This window comes from Nicotiana tabacum, chromosome 2, assembly GCF_000715075.1.
Source record: "Nicotiana tabacum cultivar K326 chromosome 2, ASM71507v2, whole genome shotgun sequence".
Classification (NCBI taxonomy): domain Eukaryota; kingdom Viridiplantae; phylum Streptophyta; class Magnoliopsida; order Solanales; family Solanaceae; genus Nicotiana; species Nicotiana tabacum.
The window spans coordinates 54062969-54089631 of NC_134081.1; the positions used below are offsets into that span (position 1 = coordinate 54062969).

Here is a 26663-nt window from a genome sequence, read left to right on the forward strand (position 1 = left end):
AAGCTGCGCCTACATTAATAATATTAGAATAAAAAACAAATTACATAATGTAAGTCATACAACAACTATGTCGCAGCCCTAAGCAAGTCGAAGAGGAATACAAGCAAAAATTACCCTCTTACTTGGAGAGAAAAAGATTATGTAACACAAGTCCTCTTGCCTTCCCTTCCTATTTAAATGTTGTTAAATAATAAGCGTATTAATTATTGTAAATGATAATAATTATTAGTGATAGTACGTACATTTAAATATTGTTCATAAGTAACATTTATTAGTAATTTTATTTGGAGACTTTTTGAGATTTCTAAAATAAAGTAAACAAAAAAGGGGGAAAACCAAAAAATTAGGAAAAAAAAATTTCATTCAAAAGATAGATGCCATGCTACCTTCTAGTCCATCATTTTTTTTGACCCTCTATTGAATTTCTTATTGATTTAATTACTAATTACATCCTAAGGTATTTCATTAGTTAACACAGAACTAAATGTATTAAAAGTGGGAAAATGCATAGTGATATAAGGAGAAAAGAAGGTGAGAATGGCGATACGAGCAAAAGCCAAGATTTAAAACTGAAATTGCTTAACTAAGGAGAAAGAAGCAAAAGAAAATTGAGAAATTGCTTGATCCGAACTCAGTATATAGGCTACTTCTACACCAATGACACTTCTCTTCACCATGCTTAGATTCTTCCAATTCCTAGCAAATGGAGAGCTAATCACCAAAGTATACCCAAATTCATTACAAAAGTTATCATGTAAACACGACAATATCAAACAAAAGCTCATAAGCAAAAGGAAATGACCTGAATTAAATTCTCTACAGGTGTAGAAGGAATAGCCGTACAGCATTAGGGAATTGTTTCATCAATTTAACTGTATCATTATCATTTTGCTCAGTCTTCTATTACTGAAGCTGGCATGGTTTTAGTAACTAAATTAACCAAGATTAGTTACTACAAATTATCTCTCCTTACCACAAAATAAATCACTAATTACATAGACAAAGGATAATATACCTTGAATAGGAGCTTCAGATAAAAAGTTATACTAGCACTTTTTTGAGTCGAGTACAGAACTTTTGGCCTTGTATGATTAGAAAAAAAAACTAAAATATTCTATTTCCAATGGTTTCTAATGTAGCTGTATTCATGCCAAAGAAGTTACAGCTGCTTCTTGAGTTCAAATCAAAACTAATGGAAGCTTCTTCGAGCTTTATATTCATATTGTTCCTTTGTTCTTCCTCTCTTAAGTATGTAGTCCATGGTAAATCCTTATTAGTATCAACATGTGTCCTTTTATCTGCAACAGTTTCATCCCTATTAGATAGTCATATACAGAGAGATACGAAGCCGTGAAGTTGCACCAACCACAAGTCACTCTTTTATTGACCTTAGATGAAATTTATATCAGCAAACCTGGAAAGAGAACGTCCCCAAAGCGAATCATGTCATAGCAACAATGAGGATTAGATAGTCGAGGAACTTTCAGATGCTGCAAAAAACTTTAAAAAATAGTCAGATTTCACAGCAAATTGTCATAGCAACAATGAGGATTAGATAGTCGAGGAACTTTCAGACACTGCAAAAAACTTCAAAAAATACTCAGATTTCACACCAAATCATATCAATTTATCATAGTTTAGTGATATAACAAGGTGAGAAAATATATTAATCATCCATTAGCTGGGAAAAGTTTATGTACAAACAATGTCATGCACCTATTGTTTGATTAAAAACTCAAGTTCCTAGCATTTACCCTTTGTTTACAACACCCTTTGCAGTTGGAAAGTTATTTACTCCTCCGTCTCAAATTATTTGTCGTGACTTTTAAAAATAGATGTCTCAAATTATTTGCCATTTTAGAAGTTCAAGACAAAAGTAGTTATTTTCCCCCATTTTACCCTTAGTAGTAATTGTTCTTGAAGATGGAGATGACACATAAATAGAATAAATATTCAATGAATAGATTATATCTTAAGATATAAATAAGGGTAAAATAGTCAACAACCCCTCCTAATTAATGTTTCTTAAGGGGCGTGTAAAAGAGAAACACGACAAATAATTTGAGATTGAGGGAGTAAAGTATTGTACTACCATTTAAAACATTCTTTGATGATGCACACAATCAATTGAGTAACTGCAGCATTAAAGATATAATTATACACAAGTTAATTGAGGAATAAAAACCATCAAGTGTTCACATAACATTCAAAATTTTAAAAAAATCAGTAAAAGATGAACTCAGAATAAGTAACGGAATCAAAACTACAGTAATTGAGTTTGTGAACATCATAAAAGTAAAAAAACAATTATTGTTTGACAAATAATCATGAATTTCACTAATTCTTACAAAGATAGTCCTATCAGTTTACAAATAGACTTTAAAGAAGAGAAGGAACCAAATGTTAATTTTGTGTAATTCCTACTAGCTAATATACAATGGACTACGTAGAAGATATTTATGACCTTGCAAGTTCAAACTACACTGAACCTCCACTTCTTTCCATCTCAAGGGTAATCACGATGCTTGCTCGCTCATTGCCAAGCTTACCTACTTCTTTTATGTATAAAGGATAGCAGCTTCTAGCAGCTTCTATCTTCTTTTATTTATAAAGGATAGCAGCTTCTATCTTCTTTCCATAATGAATAGATGAGTACTGGCATTTCTTTCGGTAATTAGTAAACTGAATTTTGCCAAAAATGTCATTGTTGAAAGATTTTGGTAGATCACAAACACAAATTATTAGACTATGATACACATCAATGAATAAACGTAACAGGCAGAAAACTAATCACAAAATTTTGTGAAATACGCTAGAAGTGGAATAACAAAAAGGCAAAATCTTAAATATTAAAATTGGGAATAGATAATAATCAGAGATACCATCTCTTCATCTTGAATGCGGAGAAAACAAACTAAACATGAAAGAGAACAACTATATTCCAAAATTATAAAGAAGAGATTTACCTTGAGAATTGAGAGAAATAACTCCTCTGTGGCAAGTGGAAAAAAAGAAGAGTACTCAAAAACAGAAGATGAAGAGAAAGACAAGTATGGTAATTAAGAGGGCAAGAGTGAGTGACTGTTAGAAAAGGAATTTAAGAAGAAGCGTCTGTTGGCCTGTTGGGGGTTTTTCACCTTGACAGAGTATTGTAACCAATGGAATTGTAAAAGACAGGACTGTTTGTTTATTTTTTCCAACATAGGACTATATTTTCTTCATTAAAAAGGCAAAGCTCTAAGAAAGGAGATAAATAGAAACCCTGACATTTGAGAGATGCCACATCAGATTGTATTACCCTGCTATATATATTTAATATTATATGCATTTTCTGCGCTTGAGTTTTATCCAACCTATAATGCATTTCATAATTTTTCATAGTTTATACATTTTTAAACTTTATTCTTCTAAAAGAACTAATATAAAAATTAAATGAGACTTACATCTTGTCTCGCGGGAATGTCCAACCCCTTTATAGGAAAAATGGTTTCCGCCCTTGTGGCTCCACCTTTTAAACACTGGCTACTAAAAAATGGGGCTCACAGTTATTTCGAGGCACATCTCTTTACGTGTCAAAAGTTGAATATTTTCGAATAGCATGTTGACAGAAAATGACTGGTTAACCGAAACCACTGGTTCCGCGGGATTACTCAGGTCAAAGTGTTAGCTGAAAGCAGCCCTACTCAGTAGAAACTGTTGTTTTACCTCTTGATAAATGAATTTTTGTTCAATGCTCAGTTAAAGCTTGTTGAATGTTATTGATTCAATGGAATATTCAAATTGTTTTTTTTTTGCTTTGTTTCGTTTTTGTGACACACTAAGTAAGACTATCATCTAACACAACTTTTCTTTTCCATTTGCAGTCAATTGGGTTTTTTGGCGCTGGTTTTTCCCTTATTGGTTTAACTATGGCACCAAGCCCCTCCATCGCATCTGCTTGGCTTACTTTAGCTGTAGGGCTGAAAGCATTTAGTCATTGTGGCTTCCTTGTCAACCTTCAGGTTAGAATGTAAAAATATATATTTTATGAATCAGTAAAGCAAAAGTTTTCATTTATGGAACTGATCTTCCATTTACATCCATTAACAGGATATTTCACCACAATATTCTGGCGTTCTCCACGGTAATTCTTGTCCATTTACTCGTGCAATTTGTGCCAGTTGCTCGAATGATCTTGCCCTGTCTCCTGAATTTAGTTACTTGTTCTTATGCAACTATTTATCTGGCACACACGAAACAGCATATTGTGGTTATTGTATAATGTGAGCTTATACTGGTTGAGAAGTTTTCACATTTTCTGTCTGTCTGCATCCGCTTCTCACGTGATAAATCAAACAATAACAACAACAAATCCAGTGGGATTCCACAAGTGGGGTCTGGGCGAGTAGTGTATACGCAGACCATGCCCACCTTGTGCAGGTAGAGAGACTGTTTCCGATAGACCCCGCTCAGGCCAGCATAGCCACAGCAATAAAGCAAAAGAAAAATAGTAATGAAAAAGTCCTGGAAAAAATAGTAACATGTAACATCCCAGCCCACTAGTGATATTGTCTGTCTTGGGCCTCGGCCCGTAGGGTTTTAAAACGCGTCACTAGGGTCTAAGGCTTGTTTTACTTATATACCCAGCATCTCTCCCGTGTTTTGTCGATGTGGGATTCACCTGGGATGTCACATATGACGTGTTTTAAAACACTACGGGCCTAGGTCCAAAGCGGACAATATCACTGGTAGGCTGAGCTGTTACATAACAACAGTGATATAGTAACAAAGCCGGAGCAGAAGCAACATCAGATACGGATAGACATCCAAGAATAAGACAAAATAAGAGTAATATTAAAACCGCCGGTAAGGGCAGGAAGCAAGCTCTACTACCTACTAACTTTCCATCCTAATTCTCGACCTCCACAACTTCTTATCAAGGGTAATGTCCTCGGTAAGTCAAGTCTTGCCTAATCACCTCTCCCCAATACATTTCAGCTTCCCTCTACATCTCCTCAGACCCCCCATATTCAACTTGTCACACCTCCTCATTAGGGCGTTAGTGCATATCCTTCTCACATGTCCGAACCATATCAACCTCACTTCCCACATCTTCTCCTCCATGGGCCTCCCCCACCTTTTCCCGAGTATCTTCGTTCCTGAGCCTATCCCTCTTCGTATGCCCACACATCCATCTCAGCATCTTTATTTCTGCTACTTTTATTTTATGGACATGAGAATTCTTGACTAGCCAACACTCCGCCCCATACAACATAGTCGGTCTAACCACTACTCTATAGAACTTACCTTTAAGTTTTGGTGGAACTTTCTTATTGCACAAAACCGGATGCAAGCCTCCATTTCATCCACCCGCTCCAATACGGTGTGTGACATCTTCTCTCCCCGCTATTTTGGATTACTGGCCCCAGGTACTTGAAACTTCCTCTCTTGGGGATGACTTGTGTATCAAGCCTCACTTCCACTTCAATTTCTTGAGTTATTTCACTTGCACTCCATGTACTCGGTTTTAGTCCTGCACAACTTGAAGCCTTTGGACTCGAGGGTCTATCTCTAGACCTCCAACCTAGTGTTAACTCCGCCTCGCGTCTCGTTTGTCAGCACAATGTCATCTGCAAATAACATGTACCGTGGCATCTCCACCTGAATGTGTTGCGTCAATACATCCATCGCCAAGGCGTTAGAACGGGCTAAGAGCCGACCCCTGGTGCAACCCCATCACAACTGGGAAGTGTCCCGAGTTTCTTCCCAGTGGCCTTACTTGGGTCTTAACCCCGTCATACATGTCCGTAATCGCCATAATGTACGCTATAGGAACACCTTATGCCTCCAAGCACCTCTATCGAACTTCTCTTGGGACTTTGTCGTACGTTTTTTTCCGGACCAATGAACACCATATGCAAGTCCCTTTTCCTATCCCTATACCGCTTCACCAATCTCCATATAAGATGAATGGCTTCTGTAGTCGATTGCTCCGGCATGAAGCCGTACTGGTTCTCAAAAATAGACGCACTCCTCCCCACCCTCATCTCCACCACCCTCCCCTAAATATTCATAATGTGGCTTAGCAGTTTGATTCCGATATAGTTGTTGCAATTTTGAATATCATCCTTGTTCTTGTACAGCGGAATCATCGTACTCCACCTCCATTCCTCGGGCATTTTAGATGTCCTAAAAATGACATTCTCATGTGATAAATAGTGAAAGAAAACAGGAGCATTTTGGAAGAGGTTACTAGAAAAATAAGAAAGAAAAACATGGCCAAGATCTTTCAAAGATTATTTTTTTGGTCATTGTGCAGAAAGTATTCTCAAAGAGATGTCCGCAACACCCTCATAGTATTTTCTCTGGTCTCAATTATTTTTCCTAGTTGTTTACTTAGTATTGTCCCCAGATAAGGGTATATATGCACAACCAGGTTATTCAAGATTTCATGGCACCTCTATGCCACTGCCGTATGGCCATTGTTTGCCATTGTTGCTGTGATCTTTTTACTCCTCTTTTCTTGGTTCTCTTTTTTGTTTTTCGTTTTACTGGGTTTAACTTTGAACAGCTTATTAGCAGATCAGTGTACATTTAATAAGGAAGTCTGATTTGATTATTTCAATTGAATTAATGATCATGTAAAAGCTTAACATGCTTCCTTGGCGCATAACTGTACAACGGCTGTATTACTACCTCAACACCATCTTATATAGCATTGTTTCCCCTTTGGTCAAACATATGAACATCTTCTTTTATCTAGAAACTCTTCTATTTTAAAAATTCCATTTGTTCGTATTGACATGCTCTTTTAGGAATTGACAGGCATGTTGAAAACCACTAGATGCTACTTAAGGCACTTTTGGTAATTATATATGTTTAGTTTATATGTCAAGCGTGTTCCTTTCTGTCTTAAAAACCATGTCTAGTGCATATAACATTAACTGAACGGAGTACTAAATCGTGAATTCTTTAACAGATCTTGTTCTTGTTTTTTCCCTTGATGTTTCTCCTAGAGCTTTTAACTTTTTCAATTGTATTTGGTGTCTTTACTTTAGGGTAAACTATTTTGGGTTTTGTGCTCCATCCATCCCAAATAGATACCTTTTTCTTCTACTATCATTATTATGTCAAGTTTGCCTCAATCCGAAACTAGTAAGGGTTGGCTATATGAATCCTCTATATCTATTTCAGTTTACTCGACCGGTATCAGTCAAATACTAAGTAATTCTTCCTTTTAAGGCAAATTAGGGGTTCTCTAAACTTAGAATTCTCTATATCTTACAGTAATATCTGTATCACATACAAATTTATAACCTGGTTAAAAAATTATTCTATTTCAAAAATTAGGTACACGCCACTTTTATCTTATGAAAATTCAATTTTTCCATGTAACATAACAATGTCATAATTTTGTGCCACCCCTCTCCCCTAAGTTCCCAATAATTCGGACTCTGCTCTAGAGATCCATACCTGGTCAAAGTGAGATTATATATTTAGATCTTTTGTAAACTTAAAATCATTTTTTTTCAAGCATTTGCACCCCTGCCTATTTTTTTCGAGTTTGAAGATATTTCTATCAAAATTTAAGGATGGTCCTTTTCCCTATTCTTTTTCTATATCTGAATGCAAAATGGATAAGTAACATAATTATAATAATAATGAATCCATATCCCAGTCACCCAAGTCATTATCAGTCTATTTTATCAGGAAAAATCACAATGGTTGTATCTGACCCCAACTGCCCAAATCCCTAACACTCCTGCTGCAGCACCTTTTTGCACCTTCACCAAAGTCCATTCCTAAAACCTCAAGATATACTTTCATCTTTCTTTCTTCCTTTCCTTGTTCCTCTTCTGTTTTCTTTATGTACTACTCCTTAAGTTTAAAAAAGAATGAACCTATGTGACAGGGCACAGAGTTTAAGAAAGAATGAAATGCTTTTGAAACTTGTGGTCTAAAACAATCTATATATATATATATATACACACACATATATATATATACACACACACACACTCCCTCGGTCTCAATTTGATTGGGCACGGAGTTTTGGAAAGAAATGAAGACTTTTAAAGTTTGTGGTCCTAAACAAGTCATAACATTTGTGTGGTTATAATTCTTTTGAAACTTGTGGTGTTATACGTGCCACAGTATTTGTGTAGCTGTAAAAGATTCTCATTGAGGATATAATTAAAAATTTAAGTTAAAATGTTTCCAAATTTAGGAAGAAGTCAATCTTTTTGGAACGGACTAGAAAAGGAATAGGTTCAAATAAATTGTAATGGAGGGAGTGTGTGTATATATATATATATATATATATATATATATATATATATATATATATATATATATAGGGTTTGCTAACCTACTCCATCGATGTAGTAGGATAGCAATGTATCCGTTTCTTCTTTTAACAATTTACCTCTAACATCTCATTGCCAACGTACTAATAAGGTGGCTTTTCGGTCTTTGCGACGAAAATTGTACTTGAATCCAACTCTACCTATTTATTTGGTTCCGAACTCTCTCCCTTCTCCTCTCTCCTCTTCATGTGCCCATGGAATATTCGGAGGTGCAAATGCAGAAGATCTCTTTGCACCTCTATATGCAAACTAAGCCACACCTCGATAGTTCAATGAAAGCACTGTTAAGGTCACCTCTACTACTTTACTTTTAGACATTGGAAAATCAGAGCAAAGCATTCAAATTAATTGTTTAGATAGTGCACATTTCACAAAAGTATGAAGGAACTTATCTGTTACAGCCTTACAGGTAACACTTTTGCTTTACTCGGGCCATTTTGTCTTTTCTTTCTTTCGTTTTCATTATGTCACTGGTATATCTATTTTACTACTTCAAGTCTTAATAGTTTAGCCCCTTTATTCCAAATAGCTAAGAAGGCCAATGAAAAAAGAAAAAGAAAAGGTAAAGCTACCATTGCTTCAATGGTGTGAAGCGTGACGTGTATAGAACTCTTTTTGGCCTCGAGGTTACCTAAATCCCATCAAATCGTGATGACACCTAACCCAATCCATTAGGAGAACTAACCAACACAGATATAACTCAAGCGAAAGATAATTATATAAATAATAAAGTTAAAATCCGAAATTTAACATAAACTACCCCAAGAACTGGTGTCACAAGTCATGATTAAGAATAGGAATACAATGCTGATATGTAAAATACAACATCTGTTTGAAATATACAAAACGGAGGTGATGAGTACACCGTTCAGCTCCAATATATGGAAGCTCCAATGTCAGAACTGTAGTATGAGTACACCGACACAGTACTCAGTAAGTATCACTTACTATTTCCCTAAGAAAGTAGTGGTGATGGTTTAGTCAAAATATTCTCTTATTAACCAGTGCAGTTCAAATGCATAGCAACAATAGAGAAAGTGCATAAAAGCAGTACAATAAGCTAATCACAACCAAAACATATAATAATATGCACAGATAGAGCATATAAAGTGATGCGCCCTATTTCAACTAACAAGTTCAATGCATGTATTAATACATCAAAACAACATATATAATGATATGCACAGTCTAAGCATGTAATGATACATGCTTTCTCATCAAATAACCTAATGCATGTGTAAAAACAGGGGGCAGAGCTAGCTCTTCACTTACGAGTTCTGCCGAACCCAATAGCTTTTGTTCAACTTCTGTATTTGTCTTATGAAATTCATTAAATTTGTACAAATTATTAATTTAGAACTTAGTAACTCAATTGAACTAGAATCTTGCACCCATAAGCTTCAAATCCTAGCTACGCCTCTGTGTAAAAATACATTGAAAAAACATATATCTAATGATATGCACCAGTTAACCTTTATGTAAAAATGCAACAAGAGTCTACGAATGCATATGCATGATAAAGACTCGAACTTTACATCAACCGATATCGTCAGAATGTCCAACAAACTAAAAACTCGTTAGATTCTTACAAACCCGCGTTACGCTACCAAGAGTGAAACAAGGGAGGACGACTCTAGAGTGATGGATCCTAATCCACACGCAAATAGGATTGTAAATCCTTTACGCGCTACCGGAACATGATGTAACATGTCCTAACTAATATCTCAACAAGAACGAGGATCTACACGTCTTAACTGCATAGCTAAATCAATATACACAAAGCAATCTGCACGTACTACTCAATGTGCATCTCATAACCGGCACGGATAACTCAATGTGCCATAACTACATCTATGTGTAAAACTCACATGCAAATGATAATATGCACATGTTCCATGCATGACTAACAATTTAAACATGTAATCTGGCATACACATCAACTATAATGTTAGCATGTGAAGGATCCCTGCTACATTATACTAGTATAAGCGAAATGCTTAGATAGTCATGCTACAACTAGTCATGGCATACAATGTTCAATCATGTTAAACTAGTATATGAGTGATGCCTATGGCATGATAATAGCATGGGAAGCTGCAGAAATAGTCATGAAACAAATTAAGTAATAGGTATAGCATACAAAGCTTATTATTCTACCCAAACATGGAATCACATGGCGTTTACATATACGCTTGTCACCTCTTATATATATTACCCCCAAACACGTAGCCTGTAGAAAACAAGATAATTTGGGAAAATTTCCTCATTGAGGTCAAAATCTCAACTTACCTCGGTCCAAGCAAACTCTACTTCTCAAGAACACCCTTGCCTCGGTTCAAATCCGCCAAACTACCTCGATCTAGTCATAAGGGTGTTCAAGGATGTCAACAAAGCTATTCCACTCATTAAATCAATCAAAATCTAAGGTTAAGTCAAAAGTCAACTCAAAGTTAAACCTGAGCCCACATGGTCAAACTCGAAAACTAATATCAAATCCTATTGACCATAACCTCACGAGTCCAAATCTATGCTTCGATTTTCAATCTAAGGTCGTTTAGGCATTCAAATCTTCATTTAGATGATTTAAGGTTTTCTATAAAATTTCACGTGTGTCACGCCCCGACCTTGGAGAGCGGAACCGGTGCTCAACTGAGATATCCTAGTCAAGCACGCTTTATTGATGCCTACTACCCAACCTTACCCATGAATGATTCAAGAATAAACAAGAGTAAGACAATCGGGAGGATGTAAATGTACAACACAAAATTTTCATTACTTAAAGGAACTTCATTGATAATTACCAAAATATTACAAGTCCATAGTTAGAAGTGGAAACATCCGACAAAACGTCATTTTTAGTTTGTTTTTCCCCATATAAGACACGTCCCACATTATGTCTACGGAGCCTCTAAATAAACATGAGTATAGTATGGAAGTGCCGGTGACAAGGCTCCGGCTATACCTCAAAACATAATGTACTAGAAATCGAAACAGCATAAGACCCCGGTGTGGAGTAGGGCTCACCAAGTCAGATGAGGAGAGGGTACACCTATCAAGAACCTGTGCGGCTTGCTAAGGAACCACCTGCATCTATTAAAGATATAGCGTCCCCGATAAAAGGGACGTTAGTGCATATGGATTACTACTAGTATGTAAAGCTAAGTACGCTCACATGGAATGGAATGTCAACGTAAGAAGATAGAAATATGGAAGCAGTAAGAAAATCAATAATATTTAAATGCCAAGTTAAGACATAATCAATTTTCATATAAGCATTAACATGTTTGGTTGGGAGTTCATTGGTTACCGACACACCACCATGCACGTGGCATGGAGTCCGATCTCGGCCCGATCGGCTAGGCCGTTTCTCCACAATGCCGTGTGGGTCGACATAGTCTTTGCTAGCAATCAATTCATCACAATCAAGGGGAAATAATTTCAACATAATACAAAAGGGGATATGTTCCTCAATCATCTCCTACACCGGTACGTGTAGTTTCGAGCTTGGGCCTTTATAACCCACCCTTTCTCGGTGACCTAACAATACTACCAAAAACCATTTCTATATAAAAGAAATGCATTCATCTCCTAACCTTTCATAGAATCTTTTAATTTCTTTAGCACTCTTGGCCATACATGATAATCTTCATTCTTGGTGCAATGGCCACATATCAAATGCTTTCTTTCATTTCATAACATATGCATTGCGTCATTGAAATCATAGAGATGCATAACTTCATGTTCATGTGCATTTGAAAACTAATGACGTTGAAATATTTTGAAGGAATAGAGCATGGCATTAGCAATACGAAATATGTAGAGCTCCATGAGCATTTGGTAATTCAATCTTTAAAGCATTTCAAATACGTAGTTTCGTAGCATAAAAGTCATGACTTGGGAAGGAACACATGGATATCATATAGTTACTTCTCACCCATAATCATGTTCTAGCAATTTGGAAGCTAAGGCATGAAGCATGTGGAAATCATACTTTGGAAGATCAAGGAAAACCTCATAGAAATCAATTCTATGGGAAGGAGCTTAGCCGAACATACCTTGATTAAGCTTTCCTTAGGATCATACAACATTCCACTACTTTTAGCAACTTCAATCTATAACAACATAATAATATTGAGCCATTCCCCATAGTGTGCATTCTTGACTACAGCTCCCTACTATGAGATATCTTCACCCCACAACCAATACCCAAGTCAACAATTCACCCATAACAGTTCAACAACCCCCACACCACCTTCAGCGGCACATGCATGCCTAACGACTTACTCCCAACTCAAGAATCACACCTCCCACTCTTCACATATACCCAAATTCGAAATTAAGGGCTTATGGCTTCCAATCACCATCCCATAAGCCCTAACATAAAAATCGTACTCATAGATTCATTATAGAACATTGCATGTGAGCTAGGGATAAATTCTTACCTGTTTAGTAGAAGACCTTATGAGTTTTCCCTCTTGAATCCCCAAGATTTGTGCAAGAATTTGAAGTGTAGAAGTGTTAGACCTTTCCCCACCCCCCCTCTCTATATATGCCAGATTATGCCTTCTAAAATAACCCCTAAGGTCTTATATCAAAATAGTGTCGGATAAAGATATTCTCAAAAATAACCTCCGATGTCAAATCCACGATCACGGAATGCATTGCAGAAAGGTTATGCGGTCCGCGAAATGGGCCTCCAAATTTGGGTTGGGTCCGGTCAGGTCCGCGACGGATCCACGGTCAGCGGAACGATTCTGCGGTCGCATATTGGACCGCAAAGTCTCCTTCCAAAAATTCTCATGCTGATTATGCAACGGATATGCGCTCCGTAGAATGGCTATGCGGTCCACATAACCCACTGCGAAATGATCCTCAAAATTAAGTTGCTTCTGACGCGTTCCGCGATGGTTCTACGGTCAGCGGATCCGATCCGTGGTTAGCATAATTGACCGTAGAATCGCCATTTTCTACAAATTCTTCTACCTACATCACGATGCATTGCATAGTCCATAAACCTGTACCGCGGCGAGCTACAACCTTCCGAACACATTTGCTTGACGTTTGGCACTGTGAAACCTTATATACTTGGCGAACTTTTACGTGGCCTTACAACTTGCTTTCCCCTTTAATTCATGTTTCCAAGATGAATTTGATGATATAGCCAAATTCGAGTTATAATCACTTACCCCAACATTGTAAATGAAAAGCGCTTTAAGAATCGCCTCAACTCGAGCTCTCAAACTCCAAAAATAATGAAATAAGCTCAAAATATGAAATGAGGTTATTTATACCTATATTGTGCCGACTTTCCAAAATGTTTTCGCGCCCGTGTTGAATCCTCCAAAAATGCACTACTTTTGGAGTATTTGACACATACCTGACGATATTTTCGGAGAGTCTGAGCAACATAGATTTATGCAAAAGGACAATTTGCAGACAAAATAACCTGTTGTGCCGCGCCACGTGATGCGCCAGATCTGCATAGGTTTTTCACTTAGAACCTTCCCTGAATGCCGAATCTCACCCTCTCCCCCTCCCTCGATCCCTCGAAACCATCCGACAAGTTCAAATACTCTATATGGACTTGTCTAAAGGCTCGAAACGTGAAGCAAAGTGCTACAAACCAAAACAATGACTCAAGAGGGTAAGGGTAGTAAAGAAGCCTGTAGAGTTAGCGAAGATTCTCCATAAGAGCAAGGTCAATATAGCTTGTCTACAGGAGACTAGATGGGTGGGTGATTAGGCACGGGATGTAGATGGGTTTAAGCTTTGGTACTCTGGACGCGTGGGAGGCAAGAACGGGGTAGGTATTTTGGTTGATAGGGATCTTCGGGAGCTAGTGGTGGAGGTTAGGAGGGTGAACGACAGGTTGATGGACATTAAGCTAGTTGTTGGGGTTTTTACTCTAAACGTGATTAGTGCGCACGCACCTCAAGTGGGCTTGGACGAGGAGGTCAAAAGGCATTTTTGGGAAGATTTTGATGAGGTTGTGCATGGTAATCCGCACACTGAGAAGCTTTTCATAGGAGGAAATTTCAATTGCCACATTGGGTTGACGTCTGGGAGCTACGATGATGTGCATGGAGGTTTCGGTTTCGGAGTTAGAAACAGAGGTGGTACGTCCTTGATGGATTTTGCTAAGGCTTTTGATTTGGTGATAACTAACTCTAGTTTCCCGAAGGAGGAGCACTTGGTCACCTTTCAGAGTTCGGTGACCAGGACCCAGATTGATTATCTACTCTTCAGGAAGTCTGATAAAGGTCTGTGCGCGGACTGTAAGGTCATCCCGAGCGAGAACCTCACGACTCAGCATAGGCTTTTGGTCATGGACTTGGAGATTACGAGGAAGCGAAAAAAGAGGGCTGTGTTTGGTCTACCTAGGATCGAGCGGAGAGGCTTGACTAAAGACAGAGCACAGGAGTTGGGAGATAAGTTGCTGGCTATGGGAGTATGGAGGAGTAGTGGGGACGCAAGTAGTATGTGGACCGCGACTGCGAATTGTATTAGGGAGGCTGCTAGAGAGGTTTTGGGGATCTCAAAGGGCTCAACTGGTGGCCGTAAAGGGGATTGGTGGTAGAGTACTGAGGTTCAAGATAAAGTGGAGGCCAAGAAAGCGGCATATCTGAAGCTTCTGGAGAGCGTGGACGTGGAGGTGAAGAGGACGAATAGGGAGCGGTATAAGATGGCCAAGAAGGAAGCGAAGTTAGCAGTTACTACTGTTAAGACCGCTGCGTTTGAACGCCTATATGAAGAACTCGTAGGTAGAGGAGGGGATAAGAAGTTTTACAGGCTAGCCAAGGTGCGAGAAAAGAAGGCCCGTGACCTGGACCAAGTGAAGTGCATCAAGGACGAGGACGACAGAGTTTTGTTGGATGAGGCACTTATTCGACGTAGATGACAGACTTACTTCCATAAAACTCTTGAACGAAGAGGGGGATAGGAACATTGAGCTAGGCGAATTAGAACACTCTGAATGTCGTCGGGACTTTGGGTATTATAGGCGTATAAGAGTCGGGAGGTAAAGGGGGCTATGCGTAAGATGAGTAGGGGGAGAGCGACCGGCTCTCGCCAAGGTGCGAGAAAAGAAGGCCTGTGACCTGGAACAAGTGAAGTGCATCAAGGACGAGGACGATAGAGTTTTGTTGGATGAGGCACTTATTCGACGTAGATGACAGACTTACTTCCATAAAACTCTTGAACAAAGAGGGGATAGGAACATTGAGCTAGGCGAATTAGAACACTCTGAATGTCGTCGGGACTTTGGGTATTATAGGCGTATAAGAGTCGAGGAGGTTAAGGGGGCTATGCGTAAGATGAGCAGGGGGAGAGCTACCGGCTCTGACGAGATCCCGGTGGTATTTTGGAAGAGCGTGGGTAGGGCGGGCTTGGAGTGACTCTCTGGGTTATTTAATGTCATTATTAGGACAGAGAAGATGCCCGAAGAATGGAGATGGAGTACGATGGTCCCGTTGTATAGGAACAAGGGTGATATCCTAAGTTGCAACAACTACCGGGGCATCAAGTTACTAAGCCATACTATGAAAGTCTGGGAGAAGGTGGTGGAGTTGAGGTTGAGAAGGATTGTGGATATTCTGAAACAAATTCGGATTTATGCCTAAGACGTTCGACTACAGAAGCTATTTATCTTGTTAAGAGGTTGATGGAGCAGTACAGGGAGAGGAAGAAGGATTTACATATAGTGTTCATCAACGTAGAGAAGACTTACGATAAAGTACCAAGGGAGGTTCTGTAGAGATATTTGGAGGCTAGAGGTGTTCCTGTTGTATACATTAGGGCTATTAAGGACATGCATGATGGAGTTAAGACTCGAGTGAGGACAGGGGGAGGGGACTCGGAACACTTTTCAGTTATGATGGGGTTACATCAGGAGTCGGCCCTCAGTCCATTTCTATTTGCCTTGGCGATTGACGCTCTGACGCACCACATACAAGGAGAGGTACTGTGGTGCATGTTATTTGCAGATGACATTATTCTGATTGACGAGACGCGAGGCGGTGTTAACGGGAGATTAGAGATTTGGAGGCAGATCATGGAGTCTAAAGGTTTCAAGTTGAGCAGGACCAAGACAGAATACTTGGAGTGCAAGTTCAGTGGTACGACTCAGGTTGTAAACGGAGAAGTGAGGCTTGATTCTCAAGTCATTCCTAGGGGAGAGAGCTTTAAATACCCTAGGTCGGTTATACAAGAGAATAGAGAGATCGCCGAGGATGTTACACATCGTATTAGGGCGGGATGTATAAAATGGAGGCTTGCTTTAGGTGTTTTGTGTGATAAGAATGTGCCACCTATAAGTTCTACAGAGCGGTGGTCAGACCGACTATGTTATATGGGGCGGAGTGTTGGCCAGTCAAGAACTCTCATATCCAAAAGATGAAGTTGATTGGAATGGGGATGTTGAGATGGATGTGCGGGTATACCAGGCTAGATAGAATTAGAAATGATGTTATTCGGGACAAGAGTGGGTTGCTCTAGTGGTAAGCGCCCCCCACTTCCAACCAAGAGGTTGTGAGTTGGAGTCACCCCAAGAGCAAGGTGGGGAGTTCTTGGAGGGAGGGAGGGAGCCGAGGGTCTATCGGAAACGGCCTCTCTACCCCAAGGTAGGGGTAAGGTCTGCGTACACACTACCCTCCCCAGATCCCACTAGTGGGATTATATTGGGTTGTTGTTGTTATTCGGGACAAGGTAGGTGTGGCCCCTGTGGAGGACAAGATGCTGGATGCGAGACTTAGATGGTTCGGGCATGTGAAGAGGAGAGACACGGATGCTCCAGTGAGGAGGTGTGAGAGGTTGGCCCTGGAGGGCCTAAGGAAAGGTAGAGGTAGGCCAAAGAAGTATTGGGGAGAGGTGATTAGGCAAGATATGACGTTGCTCCAGCTCACTTAGGACATGACCATGGATAGGAAGGTGTGGAGGTTGAGAATTAAGGTAAAGGGTTAGGATAGGTCGCCTAGCGTTGTCCTTGTCTGTGACGGTAGCTTTAGTACATGGGTTAATGTTATTTATGTATTTTCGTATTCCTTGGCTTCTGTGATTATTTGTCGTTGCTTTCGCCCCGGCCTTCTGATTGCAGTACTCAGTTTTAGTTTTGTATCTTTGTATTTTTGCTTCGGTTTCTAATTGATGTGCTTGCTGTTGCTCTTCCTTTTATCTTTCCTAAGCCGAGGGTCTCCCGAAAGCAACCTCTTTGCCTTCTTGAAGGTAGGGGTAAGGTCTGCGTACATATTACCCCCGAGACCCCACTTGTGGGATTACACTGGGTATGTTGTTGTTAAAATCCCAACTTTCATGATGTAGTGGTGGAATGTTTTCGAGCCCCTTGGGTCCTAATCCGAACATACATACTAGTCCAAATACATCATATAAACTAATACTTTAAAACATGAACCAAAGGGATATTACTAGAATCGAGGGTAAGGTTCTATCTAATAAGCTCTTTAAACTTTCAAATTGCATGATAAGGTTTCAAATCTTCCCCGAGCCCTTCGGGGTCCAGACCGCCCATGTTGGAAGTCATAAAATATCATACGAAATTACTCAAAGTGTCAAAGCAAAGAACGGGATGCTAGAACTCAAAACGACCGGTTGGGTCGTTACAGTGTCCAGATAGTGTATTATTGAATTAACTAAAACTCTACCTCATGGTATACGTCAGAGTGTCAATTTATCGAGTAAATTGGCCTAGTTTTTTTTTTGTGTTGAGCTGATGTTAGTATAACATATTGGGTTTTTAGTATGTTCTAACATGCATGCTTGCCCATGAAAGCAATTTGTGTTATGGAAAATCACATCATGTGTTAGCAGCTCAATTGCGGACTAGACAACGGCTGTATGCATATATCTTGTTTATGCTGTTTCAGTGAGCTAACCAGATTATTTTTTTTCGCTGTATAGGTCTATCAAACACTGCTGGTACATTTGCTGCGATAATTGGAACTGTTGGTGCTGGATTTTTTGTTGAACTGGTGGGATCATTCAAGGGATTTTTGCTGCTTACAGCATTCTTGTATTTTTCTGCTGCTGTCTTCTGGAATATATTTTCTACAGGGTTGAGAGTAAACTTTGATGATTCCACTTAGATTAGATTTTTGTCTCTTTTTTTTTTAGGTTAGGTGGTTTCTTTTCTTGTTTACTTCATCAGTGTAAAAGGATGGATAGGTCTATGATAGGTTATAGTGTTTCATTATCAAACGAGGGAATGGAAGTACCATATCCCAGTTTCTTTCTTCACTATAAGAAGTGCCAAACAATGTAAATACCAGTCACCTTTCAGAGTCTTTTGCTATTGCTGTTTTTATTTTTTACAAGTTCCTGTAGCCTTTCTGCATAAGTCATACCGGATAATATGTAATACTAACACGTTTAGAGTTTCTGGTATGTTTAACTTCATTGGTACCTCTCTTTTGATCCTTAAATGGTTGCTTATATTGGCACTTCTAATATCAAAGTTTCGCTAATTCTGCCGTTTTAAAATGATTACATTTTAAGTTACACGTCAAAATAACATGTATTTTGATCAAGCCCAGCTATGCTATATAAAAAGGACTAAGTGATCGCTATAAATATAACCTGGTTTATGAGTCCAAGGTTGAGTTTCACAGGAAATTAACGTATCCGTCACAAATTTTACTATCGCCAAGAAGTCAAGTAAACCAATTTTCCAGCTTATCAAATGGTGACTTCGAGTTTTTAAACTAAAATTATTGCAACTAAAGAAATATACTAAAATTATCAACTAATTAACAAAGTTATATGCAAGATTAAGGAGGTTTAGAGTTATGACTTCCCCAATTATTGGATTCCTTAACTTACCGCATTTATCTCTCGATCAATCACGATAATTTACAAGATGTATTCTCTCGAACTGCTCTAACTAGCAATTTCTCTCAGCTCACTATTACCATGTTAAAGCTTTGTTATTTCTAAGCCCACTTTTAAACCTGCAATATTGATCTCTTATATACCTAGAAATTGTGCAACATCAACCTAAATATTCATTCTTTCTCAAGCTATACATAATAAATAGGCACCGTTAATCGAGGGCCCTTCATGAGGCTAAGATAAATATGTAGTTGAACAAGTAGAGAAATTTTGAGGCTCAATAGTATCAAGAATATGGGTGTCCAAAGCAACGGGGCGGCCAGACCCGACCTGATCCCGGACCGGCAGGGGAAGGTGGGATGGGTTGTGTGTGTGTGTGGGGGGGGGGGGGGGTTCAAGGGGCGCGAGATGGGATGGGATGGCCATTTTGTCCCGACGGCCCGGCGCAGTTATGGCCTGGTCCCGACTCGACAACCCATTGAATTTTTTTTAAATGAAAGTATTCGTTAGCCAACAACTATTTTTTTTAAAATAGCCGTTGGCAACAGCCAAAACGGCTATTGTTTTTAAAAATAGCCGTTGGCAACAACCAAAAATACCCCTACCACTCCTAAACTTTTAATTTAACCCCTAAGTTTATTAAATTATACTTTGGCCCTATTTTTAACTAAAAATACTCTCCATCCTTCTTCATTTTTCCACACAAATTCTATCATTCTCTCTCTAATCTCTAACTTTCTATCTATATTCTTCTCTCAATTTTCTCATAATTAACTACGTTTCAAGCATTTCGGCAAATATTTGGAGCAAGTTTCAAGCTTTAAATTAATGGACAATTTCTTCAAGTTTTAATATTTAATCACGGTGCGCTCATTCCATCTCTTAATTTTTATATTTAATTTTTGCGTATTATTTTGGTGTTTACTTTTCGTGTTTCATTTTCGCATTTAATTTGTGTGTTTAATTTTTGTTTTTACATTTCGTATTTAAATTATGGCTCCAAAAAAGGTATTTGGCATAACCAACCTATTTACAACTTCGGTCAACGACTACCACATAGGAATTCTACTCAAAGAAGGCATAATTTCCACTAACAATCAAGTATTCTGCCAAAACTCAAGATAATGAAGCTCGGTCTCATAAAATCCCTATCCAATTTCAATTATAAATTCAAGTAATTAAACTAACAAGTTGGGTTCAAATAATACAAGTATCGCATGGTAAAGTCCTAAGTCTGCAAGGATATAAGCATGAATTTTAGCTACGTACGGACACTCGTCACCTCGTGCGTACGTAGAACCCACAATTATTATCAAATAATCAATTTAAACACCTGCAGGGATAATTTTCTCTTACAATGTTAGGCAAGAGACTTGCCACGCTTTCAAGTTCACTACTCGGCTCTTCAACCATACTAATTGCCTCAAATTGGTGCCAAGCAATCCGAAATTAGCCAAAGGTCGTACAAACTAATCAATATATTCTCAAAAGTTTATAATTTAACTATTAGAGTAATTACCCAACCCAATTTGGAAAACTTCTAAAAGTCACCACCGGGCCCACGTGCCCGGATTCCAAAAAATTTTGTAGATAAATATTACCTATAACGTCACAAACACAAATATATAGTTTTTACTCAATTCCATAATTATTTTCGTGGTCTAATCCCATATTTTCAAACCTAGGTACAAAATCTTAAATTTTTCACAATTTACATGTTAAAATCTACCCATAATATATGTATTAAACTCACATTATGTAGAAATTATTTACCTCAAGGTGCTAGGTAAAAAACCCTCTCCTAAGAGCTCTAAAATCGGCCAAGAGTTAAGAGAATGAACAAAATGAGCCTAAGTCCTGTGTTTTAAAAATGCTACTACCCCAAAAAAATGCACTTCACAAACGCAAAGCAAGCCTCACGAACGCGGAGTCTTGCCTGACCTACCCTTCGCGAATGCGTGAGCCTCTTTGCGAACGTGAACACCAACAACCTGACCCCTCCCCAGCTGGCCTTACCCTACGCGAACGCGAACACAAACACGATGGCCATTGGCCCAGAGCATCGCGATCGTGAGCTCTTTATCGCGAATGCATAGAACAAAATTCCCCCCAACCCAATTCCTTCATCGCGAACGCGAGGTCTTCTCCGCGTTCGTGAAGAAGGAAACCAGAACAACGAATTTTCAAAAATTTGAACTTAGCTCTGGGTGGTCCGAAATTTACCCGAGTAACCCGGGACCTAATCCAACTATACCAACAAGTTCATAAACATAATACGGACCTCCTCGAAGTCTCGAAACTAAGAATCGCACCCTAAAACCAAATTAATCAACTTATGAACTTTAAACTTCTTCAACTAGCTTCAAATGCGACGAATCATACATAGACAACTCAGAATGGTGCCAAATTTTGCGTTCAAGTCATAAATCACCATACAGACCTATTCTTAGGCTCAGAATCCTAAACGGATATGGATTACACCAAAGTCTACTTCAAGCCAACTTTCAACATTAAGCACCGAAACGCCCCCGAATCACCTGAAACTCAATCCAAATGCACGCGCAAGTCCAAAATCATCATACGAACCTATTGGAACCATCAAATATCGGTTTCGAGGTCAGTTACTCAAAATGTTGACTCAAGTGAAACTTAGCCATCTTAGGACACTATTAAGGAACTAAGTGTTCCGATTTCATCCTGAACCCTTCTAAAAATAAACCAACCATCCCCGCAAGTCATAAAACAGTAAAAGTACATACGGGGAGTCTTAATTAGGAGAACGGGGATCTAGAAAGTAAAATGACCGATCGGATCCTTACACTATATTTCAATATCTTGATAGGATAATCGCCCCGGTTAACAACCGGGGACAATCACCAAATGGTTCTTGTGAACAGTGGGAAGGTCGCAACATGATCTCCCTGTATTCAAGCGGGAGAAAACCACAATGACCATCTCGCAAACAGTCAGGGGCATCGAAATAATTGTTCGAAAGAGCAACTGGGACACATCTTCCGGAGAGAGTCACTCTTCAACTTCAGAGGATACAACGTCCAACCACGGACACAATGAGGCATCGCCCTGAGTTTGTCTATACCCTTGCATTTCGTACATATATCTGATGCCATTAATATTGTTAGTTGCAATCTTTGAAATATAAGAGTAAAAGAAATGTTGAGAACCATATATCTCATACTCTCCACCCTTCACGAACTATGCGCACTAGATTCTTGACCTTGTGTCAAGATACATAGGCAACCTATCATGGGTCCGTTTCCTCATCCTTAGCTGGACGAATTGGTCAAGTCTGACCACTTGGGTCAGAGTTGATCGAAGATCCTTACGAAAGGATCATTCCAAAACGTAAAAAAATAAAAATGAAGCATGTATATATCTTCCTCAGTTGCTTCTCTAGAAGTTTTTCCATGAGACATCAAAATCCAAAATATATTCTTCTGTATAATTTCCCCCTTGAGGAAATTCAAAAATCCAAAATAATTTCCTTTATCTCTATTATTCACGAACTACGCGTACCTGATTCTTAACCTTGTGTCAAGATACGTAGGCAACATGTAATGGGTCCGATTTTTCTCGTCCTTAGCTAGGCGAATCGGTCAAGTTTGGCCACTTAGGGCACAATTAACTGGAGATCTTCACAAAAGATCACTCCCAAAAGTCAAACAAACTCAAAATATATACATATGTTCCTCCATTTCTTACTTAGAAGTCTTTCCTTGAGACGTCGAATTCAAAATCCAAAATATTTTCCTTTATAAGTCTTCCTTGAGGAAACTCAAAAATCCCAAAAATATCTTCCTTTTTCTTCTTCACAAGCCTCCCTTAAGGGAATTCAAAATAAATGTAATGAAAATATGAAAATGTTCTCCTCCTATTTCTAATCTTCATGAACTACGCTTGACCTGATTCTCATTTCAATGAGATACGTAGGCAACATTCGGGTTCAGTCTCATTTTTCAATAAAATCAAAAAAAAAATTCAATCAAGGACCCTTCCCGGGTTTGATCTCATCTTTCAAAAATTCAAAATAAAAAAAATACTCCCATCGCATGTAGATTTACTTTCCTGTCACTCCCATCGCCTGGAGATTTACTTTCTTGCTACTCCCATAGCATGGAGATTTATATTGCAGTCACTCCCATAATGTGGAGATTTCGATTCTAGTCAAATGCACCAATCGCATGGAGATTCAACGCTCCGATATCGCTTCAGAACGATAACCACAAAGCCCCCCTAACATTCAATACTCTGATATCACTTCGGAACGGTAATCACAAAGTCCGTCTAACATTCAATGCTCTGATATCGCTTCGCAACTGTGACTACAAAGCCCGTCACACACTCAATGCTCCGATATCACTTCCAAACGGTAACCACAAAGCTTGTCTAACATTCAAATACTCCAATTTCGCTTCGGAACGGTAACCACAAAGCCCGTCTGACGTTCAATGCTCCGATATTGTTTTGGAACGGTAACTACAAAGCCCGACTAACATTCAAATGCTCCGGCATCGCTTAAGAACGATAAGTACAAAGCCCGTTTTACATTCAATTCCCTTTATCAAAAATCACAAAAAATTGATTAAGTAAAAAATTAAAAAAAAAATAAAACAAAAAAAATGATAATAAAAAAACAAAACAAAAAATAGGGGGAACCTTTCCTCGGGTTTGGTCTCATATATCCAAAAAAGGAAGCAGAACCTCCTCCAAGTTCAATAAGAAGTCAAAGCAAAAAAAAGGGTCATCGAGCCAAACAAGATCAAACGCCAAAGCATGGTTTGAATGCCGAAGACACGGATACAGTGCAGTGCTCAAGGAGGAATTAGTCACTTTCATCCCAAATAAATATCCTACCCGTCCCCAAGCCTATATTACAAGCCAATAACAAGCCCTAAATGATCCCATTCCGAGTGTTCTTACATTAGTGGATACTCACATAAAGGCCAAGCATATGGTATCTCAATTGCACGCATTGAACATCTTTCTAAGTGTGAGTGTACTTCTCAAAATATCCTAAAAATCAAAATACTTCAAAAATATCCTAAAAAACATAAATACTTCAAATATGTGTGTAAACTAGAACTTTCTTTGTGGTGAGGGCACTCGAAACATGGGGCTAGGCAGAATTCAAAACTTTTGATTGAAGCAAGATTAACAAATCTTGTCGGACTTAGGTATACATGAGGTACCACTCGAAGCTATAGGAATTACTCATAAGCTGATCTCGGTTTGCTGGAAGGTATATATTGGAAATTCTTATGCACAAAACTAATTGTTGGCACCAACTGAAGTCAATAAATGATCGATCAATAAATCACAGTCTTTATTTACTCTTCAAATCTTCAAATATTATCTACAAAGCTATAAAACAACAAAATGCAGAAAACAACAAAATGAGTTAAGTAGAATACCCTTTTCAACAATTTTCTCGCATAAGAAAAATAACTTCTTGTTTTTCCAGGCGCCCTCCTGAACAATGGGCATTTCATTTCAAAATTAAATTTTATAGGCGCCCACCATCTAATACGGGTATTTTAGATTTTAAATGCTCCAATATTGCATCGAATTGATAACAGAGTTCGTCTAACAATAAAATACTCCGATATCTCTTACGAACCGTAACTACCAGTCGATTTTATATATTTAAGTGCTCCGGTCACTTCGGACCAGTACACAAACCAGATTTCCTTCAAAACCCAAAGTGCTCCGATCACTTCGGTCTGATATACATCTCGGATTTTCATCAAAATCCAAAGTGCTCTGATCGCTCCGGACCGGTACCCAACCTGAATTTCCTTCAAAATCAAAAGTACTCCGATCACTTCGGATCTCTATCTAGCCCATATCTCTTTTGAATTAGAGTTCCAACCTGGGACCCTATTTTATTCAAAATAAAATAATCACATCACTCTTGCATCAAATCCACATACATCATGCAAGCCATTACAATCCAGTTTTCTCAAGTCAAATAGAAGCATACTCCACACTTTTTCAACTCTCCTAATCAAAGACGCGAAACAACGTGGAATTATCTTCTAGCAAATAAACTGGGGCATATTTTGAGGATGGACGTCGAGCTTTCCAACAACAATCGGTGGCATGTCCCAAATGTCGTTCATCTTACGTTCCATTGACATGGGATATGTAGGCAATCCGAACCTCTATAGTCAGAATAAAATCCAATGTTATCACAGCTTGATGCTGGGGCAACCTTAAAAATAAAAAATCAAATCATATCATCACTTTTTCGAACTACAATCAGCCTGATTCTCGTTACATACGAGATATGTAGGAAACTCGACACGGAGTCCGGCCGTACCATGTCAAAATTCATCCAAACCAATCTACCTGTCATCCAACATCCACGTCCCAATATTACCACAATTCGACAATGAGACAGTCTTGGAAAAAAATGTCGATATCACACGAACCTTTTCGCCCTCGAACCTTTGTCTTCCACTTCATGAGGCTACGATTCATAAGTAGTACTCAATCGCTTCCCAGAACTACACACGACCTGATTCTCGTGCAACCCAAGATATGTAGGCAACTCAAACACCACAGTTCGGTCACAATCTTCGAAACCTCCCCATTCCCCATTCTGTCATGTCAGGTCAAAATTGAGTACTACATCAATATCTTTGCCTGAAGACTCTTACATCATCTCCGGTCGATGAGGGGCAGCTGTTGACACTCAGTTTTGACCCTCTGTATATAGAATTAACTTCTGCATGCTTTCCAATTATTAAAATATAGCATTTTTGCACAATTCTTAACTCTAATGCAATTTATTGATAATTTTATCCGGGATGTGTATTTTCGTGCACAATACTACTATTTTCGTGTATTTTTCTAAAATTTAAGATAATTTATTGATAATTGTCTTATTCTCAAAAACAAAAATTTTCTATCAATTTGTTATCCTTCAAAAAATAAAATAATAATTACTACAATATTATTGTAGTAGTTAGCATTTTAATAAATACTACATGCCATATTTTTTAATTAAATAATCATCTTTTAATTTAGAACACAGTCTAGTAATTATATGGAAGCCGGTAGAATTTATTTTAAAATACAGATCAAATCCAGTCAAATCATATTCTTGTAAATATCGTATGTGACATGCCATATGATTTGACTTGACACCCTTTCATTCAATGGGTAAATTTTCTACCCAATGGGTAAAGAATGTTGGTTTGTATTCTCTTGAAAGCTAAATAAATTACACTGACATACATGCATACGAATATAATAAAAGAGGAACCGGTATTCGGCCCATGGATTTTGAATTGGTGGGTTTGCATTATAGCCACATATTTTTATTTTTAAATTTTCCTTGATTTTTACTAATGATTAGGTCCACACATTTTATCATATACTTATTATATAAAATACACACTACACTACACAAAATAGATTAGATCTTTAAAGAGTCTAAAAAACCCTAGACTCTCTCAT

At 38.4% G+C, this 26663-nt stretch overlaps 1 protein-coding gene across 6 annotated transcripts in view; it reads left to right on the plus strand.

Annotated features, from left to right (window-relative positions):
- The window catches only part of LOC107764125 (putative anion transporter 4, chloroplastic), a 32376-nt gene extending 13620 nt beyond the window's left edge, over nt 1-18756 (plus strand). For 3 of the 6 annotated variants that reach the window (XM_016582655.2, XM_016582656.2, XM_075233083.1), the window contains exons 6-8: nt 3864-4001; nt 4090-4123; nt 18258-18756. In XM_016582655.2, the coding sequence (XP_016438141.2) occupies nt 3864-4001; nt 4090-4123; nt 18258-18442 (357 nt within the window). In that variant the 3' untranslated portion in view covers nt 18443-18756. Of the gene's footprint in view, nt 1-3863; nt 4002-4089; nt 4523-4754; nt 6647-18257 lie in introns of those variants that run through there. The other 3 variants (XR_012700173.1, XR_012700170.1, XR_012700169.1) reach the window with 3 other exon arrangements.
- The last annotated feature ends 7907 nt before the right edge of the window (nt 18757-26663 follow it).